This window comes from Grammomys surdaster, unplaced genomic scaffold (assembly GCF_004785775.1).
Source record: "Grammomys surdaster isolate TR1022 unplaced genomic scaffold, NIH_TR_1.0 138, whole genome shotgun sequence".
Lineage (NCBI taxonomy): Eukaryota > Metazoa > Chordata > Mammalia > Rodentia > Muridae > Grammomys > Grammomys surdaster.
Genome location: NW_021604596.1, coordinates 8511949 through 8533803, shown reverse-complemented (window position 1 = coordinate 8533803; position 21855 = coordinate 8511949). Strand labels below are relative to the sequence as shown.

General features: G+C 41.2%; 1 protein-coding gene and 1 pseudogene across 2 annotated transcripts in view; both read left to right on the top strand.

Moving 5' to 3' along the window:
* The first annotated feature begins 804 nt into the window (after window positions 1–804).
* The window catches only part of Pgr (progesterone receptor), a 58725-nt gene continuing 37674 nt past the window's right edge, over window positions 805–21855 (top strand). The window contains exons 1-2 of one of the 2 annotated variants that reach the window (XM_028763417.1): window positions 805–2420; window positions 3877–4028. In XM_028763417.1, the coding sequence (XP_028619250.1) occupies window positions 805–2420; window positions 3877–4028 (1768 nt within the window). The remainder of the gene's footprint in view (window positions 2421–3876; window positions 4029–21855) is intronic. The other variant, XM_028763418.1, reaches the window with a different exon arrangement.
* Window positions 17943–18329, top strand: LOC114617709 (annotated as a pseudogene).

The window sequence follows — 21855 nt, the reverse complement described above, 5'->3', positions numbered from 1 at the left end:
TTGGCTGTATAAATTCTGATATGTTTAGAAGATTTCTTCTCAAAGCATCTGATATTCCAGGAGGAATCAGACTAGCAAGTAGCAGGAATGCCAACTCCAGAGTTTTGAGTCTAGCCGGTGATTGGCTAGGGAGGGGCTTTGGGCGGGCCTTCCTAGAGCGTGGAGGCTTGCTAGAAAGCTATGGAGCCAGTCTAGACTGTCACTATCAGGCTTTGTCAAATTTACTGGTGTAAGGATTCTGCCATTCTGCTAGCTTCTCTTTGCTTTACCAGACCAACCTACAACCAGAACTCGCTAGGATTGTAGAGAACCCAGGGAGCTGCAGCAGGAGAATGACTAAGAATGGGCTACTTCTTAGCCTCAGGGCTTTGGTGAGGACTGTAATGTAAACTTCCTAAGATGTCTAGGTTTCAACTAACATAAGAAGTCCGGAGATATCGGGAGCCCTTTATACTGCACGGGCCACTCCAGCACCGGGTCTCCCATTCAAGGAGAAGCACGAAAAAAGTCTCCTGAGTAACTCCCAGTTCTGAGACCAGCTTGCTCCAGCTACTTCTTCCTGTCCTCACCCCACCGCCACCGGGACAGCGCGACTACCACCCTTCCTCTGCGTCTGGGTGGAGAGGGTAAGGACAGGAGCTGACCAATACCGCCCCTCCCGACCGGGAGGTGGAGATCCCACGGGTCCTGCGACTCAACACCCACTTCCCCCTTCCTCTGCCCCTATATCACCGGCACCCCCTCCTCCTTTCCTTTTCCCTCCTCCCAGGAGACGGGGAGGAGAAAAGGGGAACTCGGGTCGTCATGACTGAGCTGCAGGCAAAGGATCCGCGGGCTCTCCACACGTCTGGCGCCGCGCCCTCCCCCAACCACGTCGGGTCCCCCTTGCTTGCACGCTTGGACCCTGGTCCCTTCCAGGGGAGCCAACACTCGGACTCGTCGTCTGTAGTCTCGCCTATACCAATCTCCCTGGACGGGCTGCTCTTCCCTCGGTCCTGCCAGGGTCCGGAGCTCCCAGACGGAAAGACACAGGGCCAGCAGTCGCTGTCCGAAGTGGAGGGAGCTTTCTCTGGAGTCGAAGCCACTCGCGGGGAAGGAGGTAGAAATCCCAGAGCCCCGGAGAAGGACAGCAGACTCTTAGACAGTGTCTTAGACACTTTGTTGGCGCCCTCAGGGACCGAGCAGAACCACGCCAGCCCTCCAGCCTGCGAGGCCATCACTTCTTGGTGTCTCTTTGGGCCAGAGCTTCCAGAAGACCCCCGCAGTGTCCCTGCTACCAAGGGGTTGTTGTCCCCGCTCATGAACCGGCCAGAGAGCAAGGCTGGCGACAGCTCCGGGACAGGAGCGGGGCAGAAGGTGCTGCCCAAAGGGCTGTCACCACCCCAGCAGCTGTTGCTCCCGACCTCAGGGAGTGCTCACTGGCCCGGGACAGCGGTGAAGCCGTCCCCGCAGCCAACTGCTGTGGAGGTGGAGGAGGACGGTGGCCTTGAGACCGAGGGCTCTGCGGGTCCGCTTCTGAAGAGCAAAGCTCGAGCACTGGAAGGCACGGGCAGCGGAGGAGGAGTCGCAGCCAACGGGCCCGCAGCGGCCTCAGGAGGCGTCACCCTGGTCCCCAAGGAAGATTCCCGGTTTTCTGCTCCCAGGGTCTCCTCTGAGCAAGATGCTCCGGTTGCCCCCGGGCGCTCCCCACTAGCCACCACAGTGGTGGATTTCATTCACGTGCCCATCCTGCCTCTGAACCACGCACTCCTAGCCGCCCGCACCCGGCAGCTGTTGGAGGGGGACAGCTACGACGGCGGGGCCGCAGCGCAGGGCCCTTTTGCCCCATCTCGAGGCTCGCCCTCCGCGCCATCCCCGCCGGTGCCCTGCGGTGACTTCCCAGACTGCACCTACCCTCCGGAAGGCGACCCCAAAGAGGACACATTCCCTCTTTATGGTGACTTCCAGCCACCTGGCTTGAAGATCAAGGAGGAGGAAGAGGGCACGGAGGCTGCTGCGCGCTCGCCGCGCCCCTACCTGTTGGCCGGTGCCAGCGCCGCCACCTTTCCAGACTTCCCGCTGGCGCCGGCGCCGTCACGAGCTCCATCCTCCAGGCCCGGAGAGGCGGCAGTGGCCGGCGGCCCCGGCAGCGCCGCGGTGTCGCCTGCGTCCTCCTCGGGCTCCGCGCTGGAGTGCATCCTGTACAAAGCGGAGGGCGCGCCGCCCACGCAGGGTTCGTTCGCTCCACTGCCCTGCAAGCCCCCGGCCGCAGGCTCCTGCCTGCTACCCCGGGACAGCCTGCCCGCCGCCCCGGCCGCCGCCGCAGCACCCACCATCTACCCGCCTCTCGGCATCAATGGGCTCCCGCAGCTGGGCTACCAGGCCGCGGTGCTCAAGGACAGCCTGCCCCAGGTCTACCCGCCATACCTCAACTACCTGAGGTGAGCACCAGCAATTGGCCCTGCCCTGCTCCATTTCCCCCAGCAGCTCGGTGTAGCAGGGTGGCAGTAGATGTGGGGGCGGGGGGGTGGAGCTGCCTCCCTTCTTCTTACATTTTTTGAGGGGAGGGGCGTAAAAGGGGGTGCAGATATACCATTTTGTTGTGCACTGTTCTCCCAAACATTGCCTGCAAACTTCCTGAAGCTGAAGCACCCAGGTTCAAAACCTGAGGTGTCACTCTCAGATCTTTGTGCTGAGGATTTGTTGGAGGTTTCATTAAATACTTTGTAAGAAAGACATTGCTCTTGTGCGTGTGTGTGTGTGTGTGTGTGTGTGTGTGTGTGTGTGTGTTGGGGAGGCTGAGGTGCAAAAGCCCAGTTTTTCTGGGAGGGCTGGGGCTTCAGAACTGAAATCAGAAACACCTTAGGGATCTGGGCAGGTCTCTGGCCCAGTTTTCCTAGGAACATGAAGAGTGAGGTAAACTGCAGGACGGAAGTGTTTAAACACCAAGTGCAGGGCAGACAGAGCATAGAGTCCTCACACTGGTGCAGGCACCTTCTCTTTCCTCATATGTGTTTTCAAGAACATTACCCCACATACTGATGTAATGGATGTGAAAGGGGAAAAATGCTCAGGGTTTGGAGTCTCAAATGCAGTGACTAGGCAAAATAATCTCAGCGTGTTAACAATGCCTAAAAATCACATCTATACTTATATGTTGGAGCAATCAACCTTTCCAGGGCTAAGTTTTCAAACCGGAACTGGTGCTAATTCCAGTTAATCTCCTAAAGCTCAGCCGTATTTGTTGTGACCCAGCACTCAGGAAGGAGGTCATATTTCATCCACCAAAGGCAAAATCATTTCTGTATAAGGAGTTCTTTTTAAAGGAGAGTTTCGAGCTTTTGTGAACATGAAAGGACGCACTGGCTCTCTTTTTACTAAGCTACTGAATGTTAATGATTTGCATGTCCAAGGAATCCATTATAGGGAGTTTCTGATATCAAGCATCAAGTTTAGTCCACTGACGTTCAAATATGTGTGTATACGTATGCATGTGTATATGTTTGTGTATGCATGCATGTATGTTTATAGTTCTAGGAGCTGAGGATGTGGATCAGTTCCTAGAAACATTGCTTACCTATCATACACTGAGCCCAGAGTTCTATCCCCAGCATTTTATAAGCTGGGAATGGTGGCAAATGCCTCTGCCCCCAGTACTTGAAAGCTAAAAGTTCATGAGCTCAAGGCCAGGCTTTGATATGAAACAAGTTTCAAAGCAACCCAATTACATGAGACATTTAGCACAAAACTAAAACACAAACAAAAAAAAACCCTCATAAATAAAAACTTTGGTTCTATTTTAAAAATTCTCTGTTCTCATAGAGAACAGTGTAAGAAAGCTTTCTTTATCAGATAGCAGTGAACCTAAAACTAAACAGAATCTGTTTGCATTTCAAGGCCAGATTCAGAAGCCAGCCAGAGTCCGCAGTATGGCTTTGATTCCTTACCTCAGAAGATCTGTTTAATCTGTGGGGATGAAGCATCTGGCTGTCACTATGGCGTGCTTACCTGTGGGAGCTGCAAGGTCTTCTTTAAGAGGGCCATGGAAGGTAGGAAGCTTTCTCCTCCTTCTTCCTCTCCATCCCATTGTCATGGAGACCACATGATACTTTATGTGTTTTAGTTATGCTTGTTTCTAAGAAATGGTGACATGTCTTTACACCTTAAACTATGAAGCTATTTTAACCACATGCGTTGCCTATAATGACCAAGAGGGAATTTGGTGAGCTGTTATAACCTTACGCTGTTACTCATACTTTCAACAGTACTCAAGTCATGACATTGGCCAGAGATTCTCTTCCTCTCACAATACAACTTTACTCTAGTGATGTGTTCATATGAATTTCCTGTATAAACAAAGCACTGGGATTTTAATAATTAAAGCTACATATGTGTGCATATTTGTATGTTTGTGCATACATATTTATGCACGTTTTATGTTCACAGCATATGTACAAATATATGACATATATATAACATATAATTCAATTGCAAGTTTTCTACATGTTTGTCCTTTCCATAAATGCATTTTGATATAATATTGATATAATAATTCTAAACTAAAGTTTGGTTGGTCTTTTTGTTTAGCAAAGTTTCATGTGTATGAGAGTACAGGAATAATTGCTTGGAATAAATGAACAATCTGAATTTTACAGTAACACAATTTCCCCAGAACTGTCCTGCTTTCAGAAAAGCCTACACATTTTTAAAGAACATTTTATTTGCATACTTAGCCAATGGTTTTGTAATAGTTTGTAGGGTATCTTTGAGACTTTACTTTCCAGAGAAACATTTTACAATTCCATTCACCTCAGTAAACGCCAAGCCAAACATGCTTGTCTTTGAAGATAAGAATGCATTTACACGTCTTATCACAGTTTGATGCTGGAGATAAATATATTTTCTAAGAAGCTGACATGGAGTACAGAGATGGTGTGTGGGCTGAATGTCAGTGGTTGGCTCTCCTGATTCCCAGGGTTCAGAGTTCTAACAGCCCCCTATTCATAAGCAGCCTGTAAGGGGATGGAACATTCATACTTCAGAGACTTCCAGCGAGACTCTTCTGGAAATTCTTGTGCTTCGTTCACTTTTAGAGGCTTGTTTTGGTTTTGGTTTTGTGTTCTGATTAAGTAACAAAATATTAAATGATATTGAATGCATGCAGCTTCAAGGACCTGAGTTCACTGTGCACCATCCAAGAGCACATGTGAGAATTGGGGCAAGTGAAAGGACTTTAACTTTCTGGAGTCAATAGTGGGGTCTTGACTCCTTTCATGTTAGGATTCCTTGTATTCTATAGTATCCCTAGAACATTATAAGCTTATGAGCAGCCCCTTTAGAATCCTCCAAAGGCCAATTATTCTATCCTACTTCCAGTTTACAGTCAAGTAAGTCTAAAAGTCATAAATACTGGTAACTGGCAGCTGATTCTTATTGGTTATATATTAAGTGAATACATATTAAGTGAGTGTATATATATATATATATATATATATATAGTGGATACATATTAAGTTAATAAATATGAAGTGGATATATATTAAGTGGATACACAATAGATGAATACATATTAAATGGCTATATATTAAGTGGATACATATTAAGTGGATATATTAAATGAGTACATAGTGGATATATTAAATGCATTATATTAAGTGGATCTATATTAAATGGATACATATTAAATGTATACTATTAAGTGGCTACATATTAAATGGATTATATTAAGAGGATACATATTAAGAGCCTTTAACTGCAATGCTGTGAGTTAGATGGTGTCCACAATGTGTGCTGTTACTTTTCAGAAGTTACTTAATCCATCAAGTGCATATTCAGAATGAGGATCGCCTAACTGTAATTGTCATGGAAGTAGCATCCCAGTTTACTTTCAAAAGACATTATTAATAAAACCCTATTTAAAAATGAAGTAGCAGAAATGAAGCACCATAATTTAGCAATACATACAAGGAACAACTAAATGCAGATATTTATAAATCATTCATTACAGTTAGAGCAAAGTTGCTGTACTCTGTAGGCAAATTCATGCCTGTAAAAATTATTTATGTGGTTTCTATATTTAGAGAAAGGTACTCTTCTGTAACTTCATCTCTCTCTGTCTTGAACACAAAATGAGGGAAAAATGGCAGATATGTTTTAGAGTGCAGATTAAATGAATTCATACATATGGTATTCAAAGACTACCCTCAGTGATGGTTTCACCATTAAGAAGCATATAATACAGCTGAAGGGTTACCATATACAAATATAAAAACTTTCACTAGAGATTGTCATTAAGTACCCAGATAAAAAGTCATGAAATTTAGGAGATTTATATGGTTTCCTGTGGGAGCAGAGAGGAGGAACTTGAGAGCTGTGGTGTGTGTGTGTGTGTGTGTGTGTGTGTGTGTGTGTGTGTGTGTGTAGATCAGAGGACCACTTGTGGAGTCTGCTCTCTGCTCCCACTTTTGCATAGGTTCTGAAGATCAGGCTCTCAGACTTGCATGGTCAGCACTTACACTCCTGAGACATCTTACATGACTGTGAGCTGGCATTTGTAGGTTCTAGTACAATAAAGGAGGCCTCCCGTAAGGTATAAAGCTCAGTTTGCTCAAGGGGAAATGAGGTGTCTAAGCATAGAGGAGAGAGAGGTGTCTAATCACACACTTGGGGACGAGAGAAGTTAGGGTGCTAGGATTTGGATGAGCTGGGAATCAGTGAGCAAATGGAAGGGAATCAGGTAGACAGAGCCTTCTAGGAGTTCCTAGGAATGAGAGATAATCAGAGGACTCTAGTGGCTGGGAAGAAGCTATAACAGAGCTGGGTTGTGAGTTAGTTCAAAGGAGAGGGCTGTGTATAAGCCAGGAGGACCAGAGGGGAATGCAGGTGAGCTAACTGCACCAATGATGTGACTGCCAACCTTGGCATTACAAAGTGCTTCCTACAATCTAGTGCCCATTTCCTAGGGTCCACTGGACTCATCCTAGTCCCACAACAGAGGCGAGTTATCACTCACTCTTTCCTCAGAAGGAAATCAAGCTGCCTTCCTGACAGTTAGGAAGTGGTAAAGTCAGGATTCAAACCCAGATGGTGCACTCCAGGGCTCAGCCCTCAACCACAGTGCTTCCTTTCTCATAATAGGAAATCCGGTCACACATGTTTGCCAAGTGAGGAAACATCTAGAATGCTAAATATGAATATCAAGAAAGAATATAAAGAACTGAAATGTGTGATACAAAAATATACATCACATTAACTTCACATTTGGTGAAGTACCCTGAGAAATGGCTTATCCAAGTGCCAAGCGAGTGTTCTGAGTGTGCCTTTCCCAGATGAGAAAAGTGGGAGACAGAGTCAACAGGACAACTGGTTTTAATTGGTTTTACCTGTTTTACTAGGAAGAGAGAAGAGAAGGAGAAAAAAACATAACATTCAGGAAATAGAGACTATAAATGAGGAGAAATGCCTTCCCATAAGTAAGTGAATCCAGTTGGTTGAAATGCCTATTTCATTCCTTGGACAAGACATTGACAGAGTCAGTATGAACCAGGACATTGTCAGGAATTACACAATGCCTACCAGAGATGAAAAATATCACTTGCCAGTTCTAATTCAGGCCAGTGACTTGGTCTTGTGAGGGAAGAGATATTTTTATTGGCTTATTTTAATATGCCCAATGATCAGAAAACTATTAGACACTCAGTAAATCAATATTTTGCTCTGTAAACTGATCATCGTAAGTACTTATGCTGTATTATTTGGATGAGTCACTGTGTGACATCATTTGTAGGATAGACATTGAATGCAATATGATTAAACAAATATTATAACATAATAGAAATGCATTATTTACAGTACTCAAGACTGTAACATGGATGCATTTGTAATTGTTTTATAATAATGCTTTTATTTGGATATTAATTATTCACAAATTAATTACCTGAAGTACCTTAGCTCATTCACTAACTTACTGACTACGTGTCATACCCAGGTCCTAGACTAGGTACAGGTGGGAGCCCAACAAAGTAGAATATACACTACTGGCTACTGCTGGAGTGGTGACATGCCGGGAAGGACATGCCACCAAGAGATGGCCACAATTAATTACATATATGCTAAGTGATGGATGCATGGAGTACTGCACTGCTTGAAGCACTGACCCTTTGTCAGAAACAAGGAGGTTTAGGAAACTGTTTTAGGAAACCTGTCATGGATAGGCCACAGTGAAAATGGACCAAAATAAATTGCTTTTATTAAGAATGTGTTTCTTGTAATCAGTGGTAACTGAGCATCTAAACAAGACTGATGTAGAGTCAGACTTTCCCACAATACCACTTTATGAAGAGAAATGAGAGTGGGCTGTCCATTAACAGCTGCGTAAGATGGGTCTTCCCTGGCTCTAAAGTTCAGGAATGCTTTATCATCTCTAGTCCACACAATTACCCAACATCTCCTCCACTATAATTTGTGTAATTAGCATTTAGGCTCTTGAGAAGATAATTCACCAATCATCGTATTTGGTTTAATGTGCTCGCAGAAAGTTTACCCTGGATAGTTTTCCCATTATTCTAAAAATAAATATGTAGTAATTCACTGGACTTCATTTCAAAACTCTACAGCTAATTTCTTCTCAAGCTGTAGATCTTTTTGTCTAATGCTGAAAATAAATAAACACAGGTAGCGCTACGACATATTGAAGGAAGGAGGAAGTAGAAAGATACATTGTGTGGCACATGGTTGACAGTTTTTAATGGCCCTTTGCACCTGTATGTCATTAACACCGCTGTACTGAGGAGAGCAGAGCTAGCAGAAATCCACATTTACCATGGCAGCTGTACTGCTACTGAGCCCACTGAGGCCTGAATTTTCTTCTAACTGCACAAGGCATATGACAGTGTATTGTACTTTAAAAAAATTGAATCATTATTGATAAAGCTTAAATCCTTGTGCTCAACACCTAATCTTCTCCTATCACCGATTCTTCAGCCTCTACGTTAATGCTTTACAATGTGTGCATATAATATCAGGAACATTACTGACTAGAATGTATGTGTTATTCAATCATTATTCATAGTGCTTTTCTTCATCTAATGATGTGTGTGCACTTGCATATGCATGTGTACATCTGGACATGTGTGCATGTTTCTGGATGAATGTGTATGTGCATATGTGTGCCTGTATGGGAGTGGGAGGTCCGCGTGTCTATGCATACATATGTATGTGCTTGTGTTTGTGCATGTGTATGTATCCATGTATGTTTTAGTCATGTTCTATTGCTGAGAAAAGACACAATGACCATGGCAACTATGATAAAGGAAAGCACTTAATTTGGGTTTGCACATAGTTTCAGAGGTTTAGTTCATTATTCGTATGATGGGGAGCATGGCAGCACACAGGCATACATGGCAGCTGAGAGTTCAATATCTGGATCTGAAGGCATCAGGAAGAGGGAAACATTGGACCTGGCTTGAGCATGTCAAACCTTAAAGTCCATGCTACAACAAGGCCACACCTACTCCAACAAGGCCACACCTCCTAATTCCTTCCAAGTGGTGGCATCCTTGGTGACTAAGCAATCAAACATATGAGCCTCTGGGAGCCATTCATATTCATGCTACCACAGTGTGTGTGCATGCTTGTATTCATTCATATATGCATGGTATTTGTGCATATATTACTTATATGTGTATATTTGTATGCACATGTATATGAATGCACATGTATGCATGCTTATGTATGTACCTGTGTGTGTATGGCTTGAGGTGCATGAGTTTGTTCAAACCCATACATTTGTATGTATGCTTGTGTGTACTATATGTATGTATAGTTTCATGTGGGGGACCATTGTGAGTGGATTGGTGTAGTTCTAACTTGTTCTTTGAAGCTTTCTATAGTGATTCATAGAATTAAAATTCTTCTCTCCAGGCGCTGCTGGAGTTAGCGTTTCTTGTGCTTGGTAAATGCCTGCTGCATTCTCTGGGATTTAAGTCCTTTGATGAAGCTCCTAACACACCAAATCCTCCTGCTGCCAACATGACTTCATTCACTTTATGTGTCTCTTTATGTTACATTTAAGAATAAATTATATTGAGAGTGCAGAGATAAATATGTATGTAGGGCCTGCCTTCAACCACTGCAAATATAAGAGGAAACTCAAATGCAAATCTAGTCTGCTAAATGTACACACACATGCCATGCATGTATGAATGAACACACACAAGCATACATACTCATGCACACACACACACACACACACACACATATATATACACATGAACCTCTACTTCCATATAGAAACACATATGTACACACATTCATACAGAAGCATTCGCAGATATGTATACATGCACGTGCATACACATGTGCATACACACAGCGTTGTATGAAAAGAACACAAGAATGTTCTGGTGTGGAGTATCCTGGAACTACAGGAGACAAAAATGCATTGCAGAAGTCATTGCAGAAGTCCAGGATGGATGTAGGATGCCCCCCTCAAATATCTGATGCTACACAAGGGATCACTCATTTGACAGACCCTGACTGGATGTGACTATCATCTGGGCACTGGTCTAACACATGTAACTCCTTTATGAATACAATAAAGTAGAGATACTACATTGTATCTAAATTTTACCAAGAAATTACACAGAATTACCACGACCCATTAAGACTGACTGTGATGTCTCTGCCTTTTACCAGATTATTCTACATTTGAATGAATATTAATTACAGTTTTTAGAAGTAAACATGGTTTCTCTGTAGAGACTGGCTCCTTAACTTGTCCTCGTCCTTTCTCTGCTCAGAGTGGCTCCGCATTGTCCTGTGTATTTGATTTATGTTTCCACTCCAAAGTTTATTTAAACAAACTATTATAAGCCAACACACACACACACACACACAGACACACACACACACACACACACACACAGACACACACACCTTCTCTGACAGGAAATCCTTAGGTCTCAGTTGAGTGATTATGGTGCCAGAGCAAATCCGTAGCAGGTCTTTTTATGTGGGGACATATTTGACATCTGAAAAAAAGATATGTGAACACCATGTGGTGAAGATTTAGCACCATGCCTTAGACATACGGGTGCTACTTTTTTCCTTCAGCAAAATGGTGTCTTCAATGATCTTATGACAGACTTTAAAGTGGCACATGGGTGACTTTTTTTTTGGTTTTGTTTTGGTTTGGTTTTGGTTTTTAAACCCTGTTGTCATTTAAAGAATTTGAAACTCACCTATGAAAGTGATCATTTATTCCTGTAATCTCAGCCTTAGGAGACTGATGCAGGAAAACCATGCATTTAAAGCCATCCAAATCTTCACAAAAAGGGCTTGTTTTCTAAAAGAAGGAAATCATATATTCTGTATTTGTGCCACATCTACCTAACAATATATGGACGGGAAGATGAATGCATTTTCCACTGTTGCTGGAAATGTTCGTGCATTTAAATATAGATGCCTTCTCCATTTAATTTTTCTTTGGTAAGTTTGTCCCTTTTCAGTGAACTGTTCTGTTATTTTTATACTGTGATGATCCTTACAATGTCTTTCTTGTTTCTTCTTTTTTTCACTTTAACTTCTACAGAGCAAAGAAACAAAGTTTTATTCCCAAAGAGTTTTGACATATTATTAAGTTAGTTTTAAATTCATTTCATCTGAGCTGCTGCTACATCTTCTTTTATTTCCTTGACTTATTTTCAAGACTAAGCACTTTTCTGGAGGCACATTATGAAATATAATCATATCTTCTGCAGAAAACATACATAGATTTACCATATTCTTTATTGTTTCACAACTGAGAGACTTATTTATTCAACTGGCTGAACACTTAATGAATATGGATCACCAACCCAAAGCTGTCCTCAAATGTTTGTAAACAATATAAAAGAAAGACTAGAATGCCTATCACTAATTTATAAATGAAGGAACTCTCTGGATCTCTCTCCGTGGATTAATGTGTGATTAGCCATCATAACCAGATTCTGAGGCAGGTTCTCTTTTCTTCCATATAAAGATGGCGTTAAAGAACATCTGAGCTGATCCCCTCCATGAAACTTGGGATTGTACACCTGCTAAATACTGCCTCCGTAGCAGAAGACCCGGTCCTAGGTTCTAACGACTGTGGGGGTGGGTGGGGGGTGGCTGTTAAACCTCAGCACAGCAGTGTGGTGGAATGGAGACTTGGGGAGCTACAGTCAGTAGAAGTGGAAAGAGAGTAGAAATGGTCAACACTGATGTCCTTCTATGGTGTAAATCATGCTATATGCTTTGGATTTGTGTCTTTTATCCTTCACAACAACCTTCAATAGAATTTACCATTCCCACTTCAGAGGTAAGTAGGCCAAGGCTCAAATGTCAATCAAGTTCCCCAAATAAGAGAGAGCACACATTTCATCTTACAGAACTTTATGTTTTTATTGAAGCAGAACTTAAGAGCCACTAAAACAATGCTTTTTATGCTATTGTTAACCTGATCCTCAATGGCTTTAGCTAGCTTCTACCTCAAAAAGGCAGAGGAAAGAGAAGTTGAGTAGAGCAAAAGAAGAGATCCCCAGGGAGTCAATTCACCAAACTTCCCAGGTGAGCTGCCAAAACAAAAACTAAGCAGAAGCATCCTACAGTCCAGGAGTCAAGACATTTTCCACTGATGTTTGCTCATGGCTTGTGACTGTGGCTGAGACCAGATGCATTTGGGTTCCTGCTCAGTGGGCCCCAGTTTTTCCAACTGGAGTTTGCCTGTTTCTATAAAGAAGTATATGGGTATGGCTGATGAATTAATGGAGTTGACTTGTCTAGGCAAGATATAATTCCAATACTTGTTGTTTCTCATACTGTAAAGAATATCTTATGAATGTGATTGCGAAGAGAGGTGAGAGGCTAGAAGGATGCAAACAGAGACTTCCAGCTTAGATTGGGAGTCGCATGACATGGAATAACATGACTGGAATGACAATAATATGAATAACATTCTCCTTAAGAGAAGTGAACCATTGCAACAGACAGCTTGGGCCTTCCAGGAGCCATTGTGGTTAATTTTAAACAAAAGACACAGGAGAACCATTAGAATGTTGATGAGTGTGATGCTAAACACTCTTTCACCACACTCATGTTTGCAAGGTGCTTAAAATAGTTTTACATTTTAAAGCCAAGCTTTGGGTGTCCCCCATAGAAGGATATGTGATCTAAAATGCTGATGTTTTCCAAGATGGCAACCCTCCCAGGAGACTGTTGCCTGAAAGATACTAAGCTAACAGCACATAAAATATGGCTTTGAGATAAATATTATATTTTTGATAGGAAAAAATATAACTCCCCCATTGGGAGCCATCTTTGCTTCATAGAGAAGGTTTTAAAAAGCGAAATTGCCTGGCCATGATTCCCCAAGATAGAGGCACTCCAAAATGTCAAGTGTCCCAGAGTTACATGCTTAAACACTTGTAAACAGGCATTCTAGATGGTTAATCTGCCTAAGAGTTTCACCGTTTAGGTTATGAACAGGTTTAACAATAGTGGCATTTATTAGATACTTCCTAAATGCCAGAAACCTTCCCAGGCAAACAGTGTAGAAATGGCAGAGCTGAGACAGGAAGGAGCTGGAGCCTTCTCTCCTAACCATGATGCTATGTCTTGTTCATCTGCAGTGTCTAGTGCTCATCAGCACTTACGATAAAAACTCATTGACATCATGGAAGGTACAAATTAGATACCAGAATTTTTGAGAAGAATAATTCATTTTGAGGAGAGAAGATATTAAAAATTAAGATATTAATCTCATTCAGAATACCAGCTCAGATGCATGAACTGAAGTATGTCAAGTTTTGGTGACGACCAATATCTCATTCCATGTTCTCTGTGGCATGCTAATAGGTTATATATTTTAACACTGTTTCCATCAGACAGCACACTAGACCTTAAAAAGGCATACTTAATATGGGAGAAACAGAAGGAAAATGTGAAGAATAAACCTCAGATTACTATAAATGAGAACAGCATCTGCGAACCAAGACTTAATGTCAACTGGACCAGGTTAAAAGAGGGATGTAGATAAGGGAAATTCAACAGTAAGGCCCAGTGATGAAATTTAAATCTATATGGAAGCCAGAAAGATCAGAAGGTGGCTCCAACTATGCACCACTCATAGTAAAGGTGTTACTTCAGAATGGTAAGAAAATAGTAAGGTGAAGGAAATTATGTGATAAATTATTGCTTATGCTATGTATCAGTCATTGTGATAGCTTCTTTCTTAGCTCCTTTCTTCAATACAGAGGCCATGTATAATGTTTATATTCATCTCTAATTGAGTATGCAAAATAAACTGAACAGATAATTTTTCCATGGGGTAGATACTGTTCTAACTGAATTTGAGTAAAACTCTTGGGCTGTAATGAATGTGGTGTGTTCGCTTTGTAGTTAGATAACAAACCTGGTGAAGTAGTGGAGATTTAACTCAATAAAAAAAGGTCTCAGAAGGAGATAATGAAAACCAACTCTAGTAAAAGCATTCAATGGGTATAGAAAATAAACTTCTGGGGCATTTTCATATAAACTTATACAGGCACATAGTAGATGGCCAATCACTATTTGCTTATTGAACCATCAGAATTACTTCCCAGTGAGCATCTAGACTGTGTCTGCTGAGGTGTGGAAGGCTGAAATGCTATTATATAGATAGGAAATGAAAGCACCAGGAGATTAATGGACTGTTCAAGGCCATGGACTTAACAGGTGGGAACTTGGATAGCAAAAGCAAGTTTAATAGCTATATAAAAATTGTTTGTACTAGATCAAAGAGACTCAGATCATTCTAGAAACTTTAAAATTACTGAGACCTCCAAAGAGCATGCGTATATATGGATTATACATACCAACCATATTAGAAACTAAAACTGATATGACAGAATTGGAAAGATGGATCAGTGGTTATGAGCACCTGCTAGGGCAGGAGTTTAGATACAAGTACCCTCATGCCTGGCAAGTCACATCTTGTGTGTGTGTGTGTGTGTGTGTGTGTGTGTGTGTCTGTGTGTGTTACTGTATGCTAAGTGCCTATGGATGTCAAAAGAGGGCACTCACTCCCCTGGAGCTAGACTTATTGCTGTGGGTGCTGGGAACCCACCTCTGATCCTCTGAAAGAGCAGGAATCACTCTTAACCACTGAGCCATCATGATTTTGTGTATTTTGAAACTCTGCTTTCCTCATTTAAAACATAATAATCTATCAGATATTATTTTTTTCTGAATAAAGAATCCAATCACAAGTAAAATTGAGCTTACAAGTGTCTGATTATTAGCATGATTGCTTTGTTCCTATTTCATGAATCTCTGACAGGATACATGCACAACAAATCCTTGTTTCATTTTAAAGTGAAATTATGATACGCTTATAAGCTGAAAGAAGAATGGCATTGTTTTACAAGTTTGTAAGTCACTTTAATATTGGCCTTTGTAGAAAACAGATGGAGTCTCCTGTCTGCAACCACATCCAATCTGCTGTTTTTGGTTGAAGTCTATGAAGAAATGGTCCCACAAAGACGTACTGTTGTAAAATGGACGTGTGTTTTGATGGCTTTTTCAGGCATCACAAGGGGTGGTTATTTCTTTGGAGACAGCTAAAGGATGCTTTTCTACTTTTATTGTCCTTTCTGATTTTATCTCCTACAAATCACTCTCCTGTTTCTTTCTACCAAAAGGAAATTTTCTATTTTTAAAGTACAATTTATAATGGAAGCCTTGAGCTGGGCAATTTTTTAAATTTAATTATCAAATTCCAAAGTGAGTAGTTTGTATCCTAAAATCTTCTAGAACTTTCCATCGAGTTTTGTGTCTTTCTCTCATTTGTTCCTTTTTACATTATCATGATGTTTATACATTTGATGTGCTTTAATCACTTGAATTTATTTAAATTATGTTTAGCCATTGTCTTAGTCCAATTCCTGTTGCTAACAACATAATACCACAGGCAGAATGAATTACAAGGAAAGTGATCTGTTTCTAGATCATGGTTTTGGTCGAAGTTGAGGGGACACACCTAGTTCCTTCCTGGTTTCTGAGTCCTGAGACAGAGAAGGATGCATGTTGAGACAAACAGCTAAACTTGAGATCCAGAAAACTGGATGTTACAGCACATCCTCTCCTGAAGTAATCCATGAAATAACTATTCTCTTAAGCCTAGAATGGCATGCAGAGGTTAACCCACTGTTATAACAAAGCTTTAATCAACTATCCTGTCTGCTCCCACATTTTCATGTGTCTCTATGGTATTAAATAGCATGAACTCTGGAGGCCACAAACAGTCTTTAAGCCATAGCACCAGCATGATTTTGGCACAGTATTCTCAGCCTTCCATAAAATCAAATTCTTTACCACAGAAAGCATCTCATTTTCTTGCCTATTATTTCATCAACAATTTCTCCAAGGACTGCACGTTATATTGAATGAAAAGACTAGATTGGAATAATCTGATTCCTATGATCTGTTGCAGCCAACACTGGATAGAAGTAGAAAATACTTCTATCCAAATGACTGGCAGAATGACTTAAAGAAAGAATGGATTGCTTTGGCTCACAGTTTTGGAGGGTCAGTACATGGAAATTGGGCCCAAGTTGGGCCCTAAATCATGGAAGAATCCCAGAAGAGCAAGCCATTCACTTTGCATAAACAAAGTGGAAAAGGCCAAGAAAAGTCCAGCCTAGCCTTCCAAGGAGTGATGGGGCCAAGAATTTATACCATAAAATCACAAAATAGTAGTAAAGATATTTGGCGACCACATATTTCTTCATTGTGAGGGATGTTCTATCCATTGTAGGATGCTTGACAGTGTCAGGACTCTCCTCCATAAGCACCTACTTAAGTGTATCAATCAAAATTCTGTTCATCCATTGTGGAATACCTTGCAGAAGGTTGATGAATATTGACTCTAGCTGTTCCTGTTCCTCTTAAGAGTGTATAAAGCTTTTAAATTTTACAAGGTATCTTTTAGTTAAAATAATTGGTATCTCTATTTCTAGTAGCATTGAACTAAAATGCATTGTACTGGTTTTATACAGTTGTGACCAAATGACTGGCAAAATGACTTAAAGAAAGTCATTAAAAAAATGCAATGGATTGCTTTGGCTCACAGTTTCGGAGGGCCAGTACATGGAAATTGGGCCCAAGTTGGGCCCTAAATCATGGAAGAATCCCAGAAGAGCGAGCCATTCACTTTGCATAAACAAAGTGGAAAAGGCCAAGAAAAGTCCAGCCTAGCCTTCCAAGGAGGCCTCCTGCCACTCACTACATACATCTGCACCACTCTGTAACCAAGGATTTATTTTGTCTTGGTTTTAGTCCTAGACAATTTTCCTTCTCATTTGAAGTTTGACGTCATTGGCCTTTCTGTACTGTGTCTTCTCCTGCGTCTATGGCCACTGTAGCTTTGTAGAAGTCTACTCTTTAAGCAGAGCTCAGGTTTTAATGCTCTCCTTTAAGCCTGCTTAGGTTACCTGTGGATTTTTTTTCTTTTCATTAGAAATTTTATTCATACAATATGTATTTAATCATGCTTCTTCTCTCTTCCTCAGCTCTTCTCAGATCCTCCTCATCTTCCTACCTATCCAACCTATGCTCTCTCCACCTCTCTTGCTTTCTCTTGGTTTTTCAAACACACACACATGAAAAACAAAATAAATAAGTAAAAAATACAGTAAAACAAAAAAAAAAAAAGGATACCCAAACAACATCAACACAACAAAATCCCACAGGTAAAAAAATGGAATTTGCTTTGTGTTGGCCAACTGTTCCTGAGCATGGATCCTGTCTTGGGGTGATGTTGATATACCCAGTGACACCTCAGTTCTTAGATCCTAGGCTCCATATTTGCCTTTTGAAATTGTATCTCAGCAGACCACGATGGGTTGCTGCCGCCGCTGCTGCCATCATGCCAGCCCCACAGGTCTCACTGAGGTGGGTGACTCTCAAGGATGGGAGACAAGCCAATTTGGGAGCAGACTGGATCCAGGTTTGCTCAGCATTATTATCAGTTATTTGATAATGACAGAACCCAACTGGACACAATTTACCCTGATGCATCATGCCTTGTGTGGGAAAGACAGCAGTTCCAGGGGAAAGCTGCCATTGTGAAGAAGTTTTCTAGCCTTCCATTCCAGAAAATTCAGCATAGTATCACGGCACAAGACCATCAGCTTACACCAGATACCTGCATCATCAGCATGGTTGTAGGCCAGCTCAAGGGTGATGAAGATCCCATCATGGGTTTTCACCATCAGATGTTTCTATTAAAGAACATCAATGATGCTTGGGTTTGCATCAATGATATGTTCAGGCTTGCCCTGAATGACTTTGACTGACCTCCTCCTGGCCAGATAGTCATGCTGTTTTCTCTTCCCTCTTCCCAGTCCTATCTTACTCTTCCAGATGCTCCAAATACCATACACAAATGAGCAGGGCCGATGTGGGAGTAGGTGCAGTATGCTTATGTCACCACAGTGTTGTGCATGATGTTTGGATGCTAGACTAGTTGCAACTAACAGGAAAAGTTTGTGTTGTATCAGCGCATGTCTTGGAAAAAGATTGTTAATTTTTGGTTTTGTTTTATTTTGTTTTTTTAATCTACTGACAAGTTGCTCTAGTAACCCAAAGAAGTGAAGGAGAAAGCAGCTGCCTCACCAACAGCCTAGATACTGACTTGTTCAGATGTTTCAATGCCTCATGATACAATAAAACCACAAAATTGTTTTTAACAGTTAAAAAAGAAGAAATTATATCTCTGTCTTTCTTTTTCCAATTCTATGTTATAGGAGGTGAGTCTTTATTTAAAAAGTAACCCAAATTAAATAAACAACATGCTTCTATTTAATTTTATTTAGGACTTCTGTGTTACTGTGGTGGGAAGACTTTCTCCAGGTACACCAATTCTCACCACCTTCATCTCCACTTCCTGGGTCATAGTTCCTGAGACATGCCACACTTACTCATATAGATCCATTTTTGTGTAGTTCCTTCTGATTTAAAAAAGAAAAACATGAAATACTGTGACTTCTCTTATACACAAATGGCAATTGTTCACTTGTGCTCTTAATAAAAGACAGCTCAAAGGCTAGAGAAGTGGCTCAGTGTTCAATGCCATGCACCCTTCTTACAAAGGACCTGAGTTGCTTCCCAGCATTTGTATCAGGCAGCTCACAACTGCCTATCACTTCAGCTCCAGGAGCCTGGCACTCACGGCTTCTGAGGGCATTTCTCCTGTGGGTGTCCCTCTTCCATACTCATACAATCCTAACTTAAGCAGAAGAAAAACTCCTCAATAATGACCAACGTTATACAGATTTTTTATTTTACAGGAAATTCTTATTCTAGTCTACAGTGCAAACGTTTCATTGCAGTTAAAATGGAACCATGTAACATAATTAAGATATTACAAGTCAGTAGGAAGTGAAGTTACTAGTCACATTTTTTATAATATGAATGTCTTAAATAATTGAAACAGCAGGGAGTTTAATATGGAGAGAAGTTAGAAGTAATATGTAAGTACAATTACTCAGCAAAACACACACACACACACACACACACACACACACACACACACACACACACACACACAGAGGACCTAGTGCAGTTGCTAAGTCACTGGACTTAGAGGGCCTTCTTTACCTCTGGCTCCTATACTCTTTCTGCCTCCTGTTCCATGGGTTTCCTTGAGTTCTGAGGGGAGAGATTTGATGGGGACATAGCATTTAAGTCTGAGTGTCCCCAGGTCTCATTCTCTGTGTAATGTCTGGCTGTGGGTCTCTGTATTTGTCTTAGTCTGCTTTAAGTGGAGGCTTCTCTGATGATAGTTGAACAGGGCACTGATCTATGAGTACAGAGGAATAATATTAGGGGACATTTTATCTCTACTCCCCCTCTTTTAGACCAGTATTATTTGGCTTGCCCATAATCCTTGGACTGTCTAGTCTTAGGTTCTTGATCACCCAAGAAGTGTTACATATGGGCTACATCTGGTAGAGTGGGCCTTAAATCAAATCAGTTATTGATTGGTTACTTCCACAAGCTTTGTGCCACTGTTGCCCCAGCATATCTTACAGGCAGTATAGTACAACCTTATATAGTATAGTCAAGGAGTTTGTGGTTGCCTTGGTATTTGTGTTACTCTTTTACTAGCATACAGATTACTTTCTTGTACCAAAGAAGCATGGGGTGAAGGCTCTATGTAGACACCAGCTCACCATCATGTTCAATATCGGTATTGTCATCAGCAATGGGTCCTTGCTATCAGTTTGTGGAGAGCAATCCGATAGTACTGGCAACAGACTGTGTTGTTTGGGGATTCCCACTAGCCCCTTTGGCCAACAACTTAATTAGGTGATTCTGTCTCCCCCATTATTTAGAGACTTCATTTAGATCACCTTTGTGTATGTGTATATTTTTAAAAGTTTCTACTGCATTAGGTCTCGATACTATCCCTCAAATGCCCCTTAATTTTAGCTGTTTCTTCCCATAGTTCCTCACACAACCCCCCATGACCTCCCACTCCCCACTTGTATGAAATGACTGTGTCTCTGATTCTAGTGCCTTCTTTTGGGATCATTTCCATCTGTTGGTTTGTCTTGTACATCTATGATGCAATAGTTTTTATTTTCTCTTACTATATTTTATTTTGCTATTTTTTTGAATGAATGAATGAATGAATGAATGAATGAATGAATGAATGAAAACCTAGATGCAAGGGTAAAATTTGACAATTTAACTGTCATTTATACATGCTGGGAGAGGGAAAATCAGTTTTCTCTATTAGTGTGAACACTGGTTATATCATTCATTCCAGGACAGCCATTATGTCCAGGATCAACATATGTGGATACCATGTGTGTCAATGTGGTTTTCTTTTGTTACAGTTTGGTGTTTTGTTTTTTATTTGTGTGTGTGTGTGTGTGTGTGTGTGTGTGTGTGTGTGTGTGGCTTTATTTTGTTGTCTTAGTTTGGGGATTTGTTGTATAAAATGTTTGAGAAAGAACTCAAATCTTAGTGTGTTGGGAGGAACAGAAGAGAATTTGGAGGGACTTGGGGGAATGGGAAAATATGATCAAAATATATTTAAATTTAGAAGTTGTTTTAAACAATAAAAATACAATTTAAAAATCACCATGGTAAAAAACCAAAAGAATATTTTAGACATCTGCTATGATCTATGCTGATAGAATGAGTGATTTTAAAAATGTGGAAGAAAATACATAATCAATTGTAAAAAATATAAGCCCAAAAAGATACCTGAGACAAGTAAAGTTGTTATCTCACTTCTGTGTGTATGCACCCATCCAACTCCAATGGACACACACAGAGGTGCACACACACATACAAATATACACACACATATGTGTGCACACATGCAAAAGAGAGAGATAAACTAACTATATTATACATTTAATTCATGGAGTAGTAGTATAAAAGGCAATGGATTATATATAAAACTGATATATAATAAAAATGCTTGGAGAGGATAAAAATGGCCATCTTAATTGACTATGCATAATAATACATAAAATTGTATAGGTCATATCACTGTGTATGACTATATTTAAGTGGCCATATGTGAACAATAAGTATTACGATGCATATATTTATCTAACAAATGTTTATTAAAATTTTATTAGACAAACGTGTTAAAGCATTAAATTTCAGCTTCCACTAGGAAAAACAGGCATGCAGATTGTATGAAACAAGTATTTGGTCCACAGAAAAGCCCAAAAGGTTTTCTGGAATCATCTAGGTCAGACTAGATGGGAAAGGATACTCAGATCCTTGAAGGATGAGTCAGAGGAGGAGAGGGAGTCAAGGAACGTGGGAGTCAGTAGTAAGACAGGATACTTAGCATGT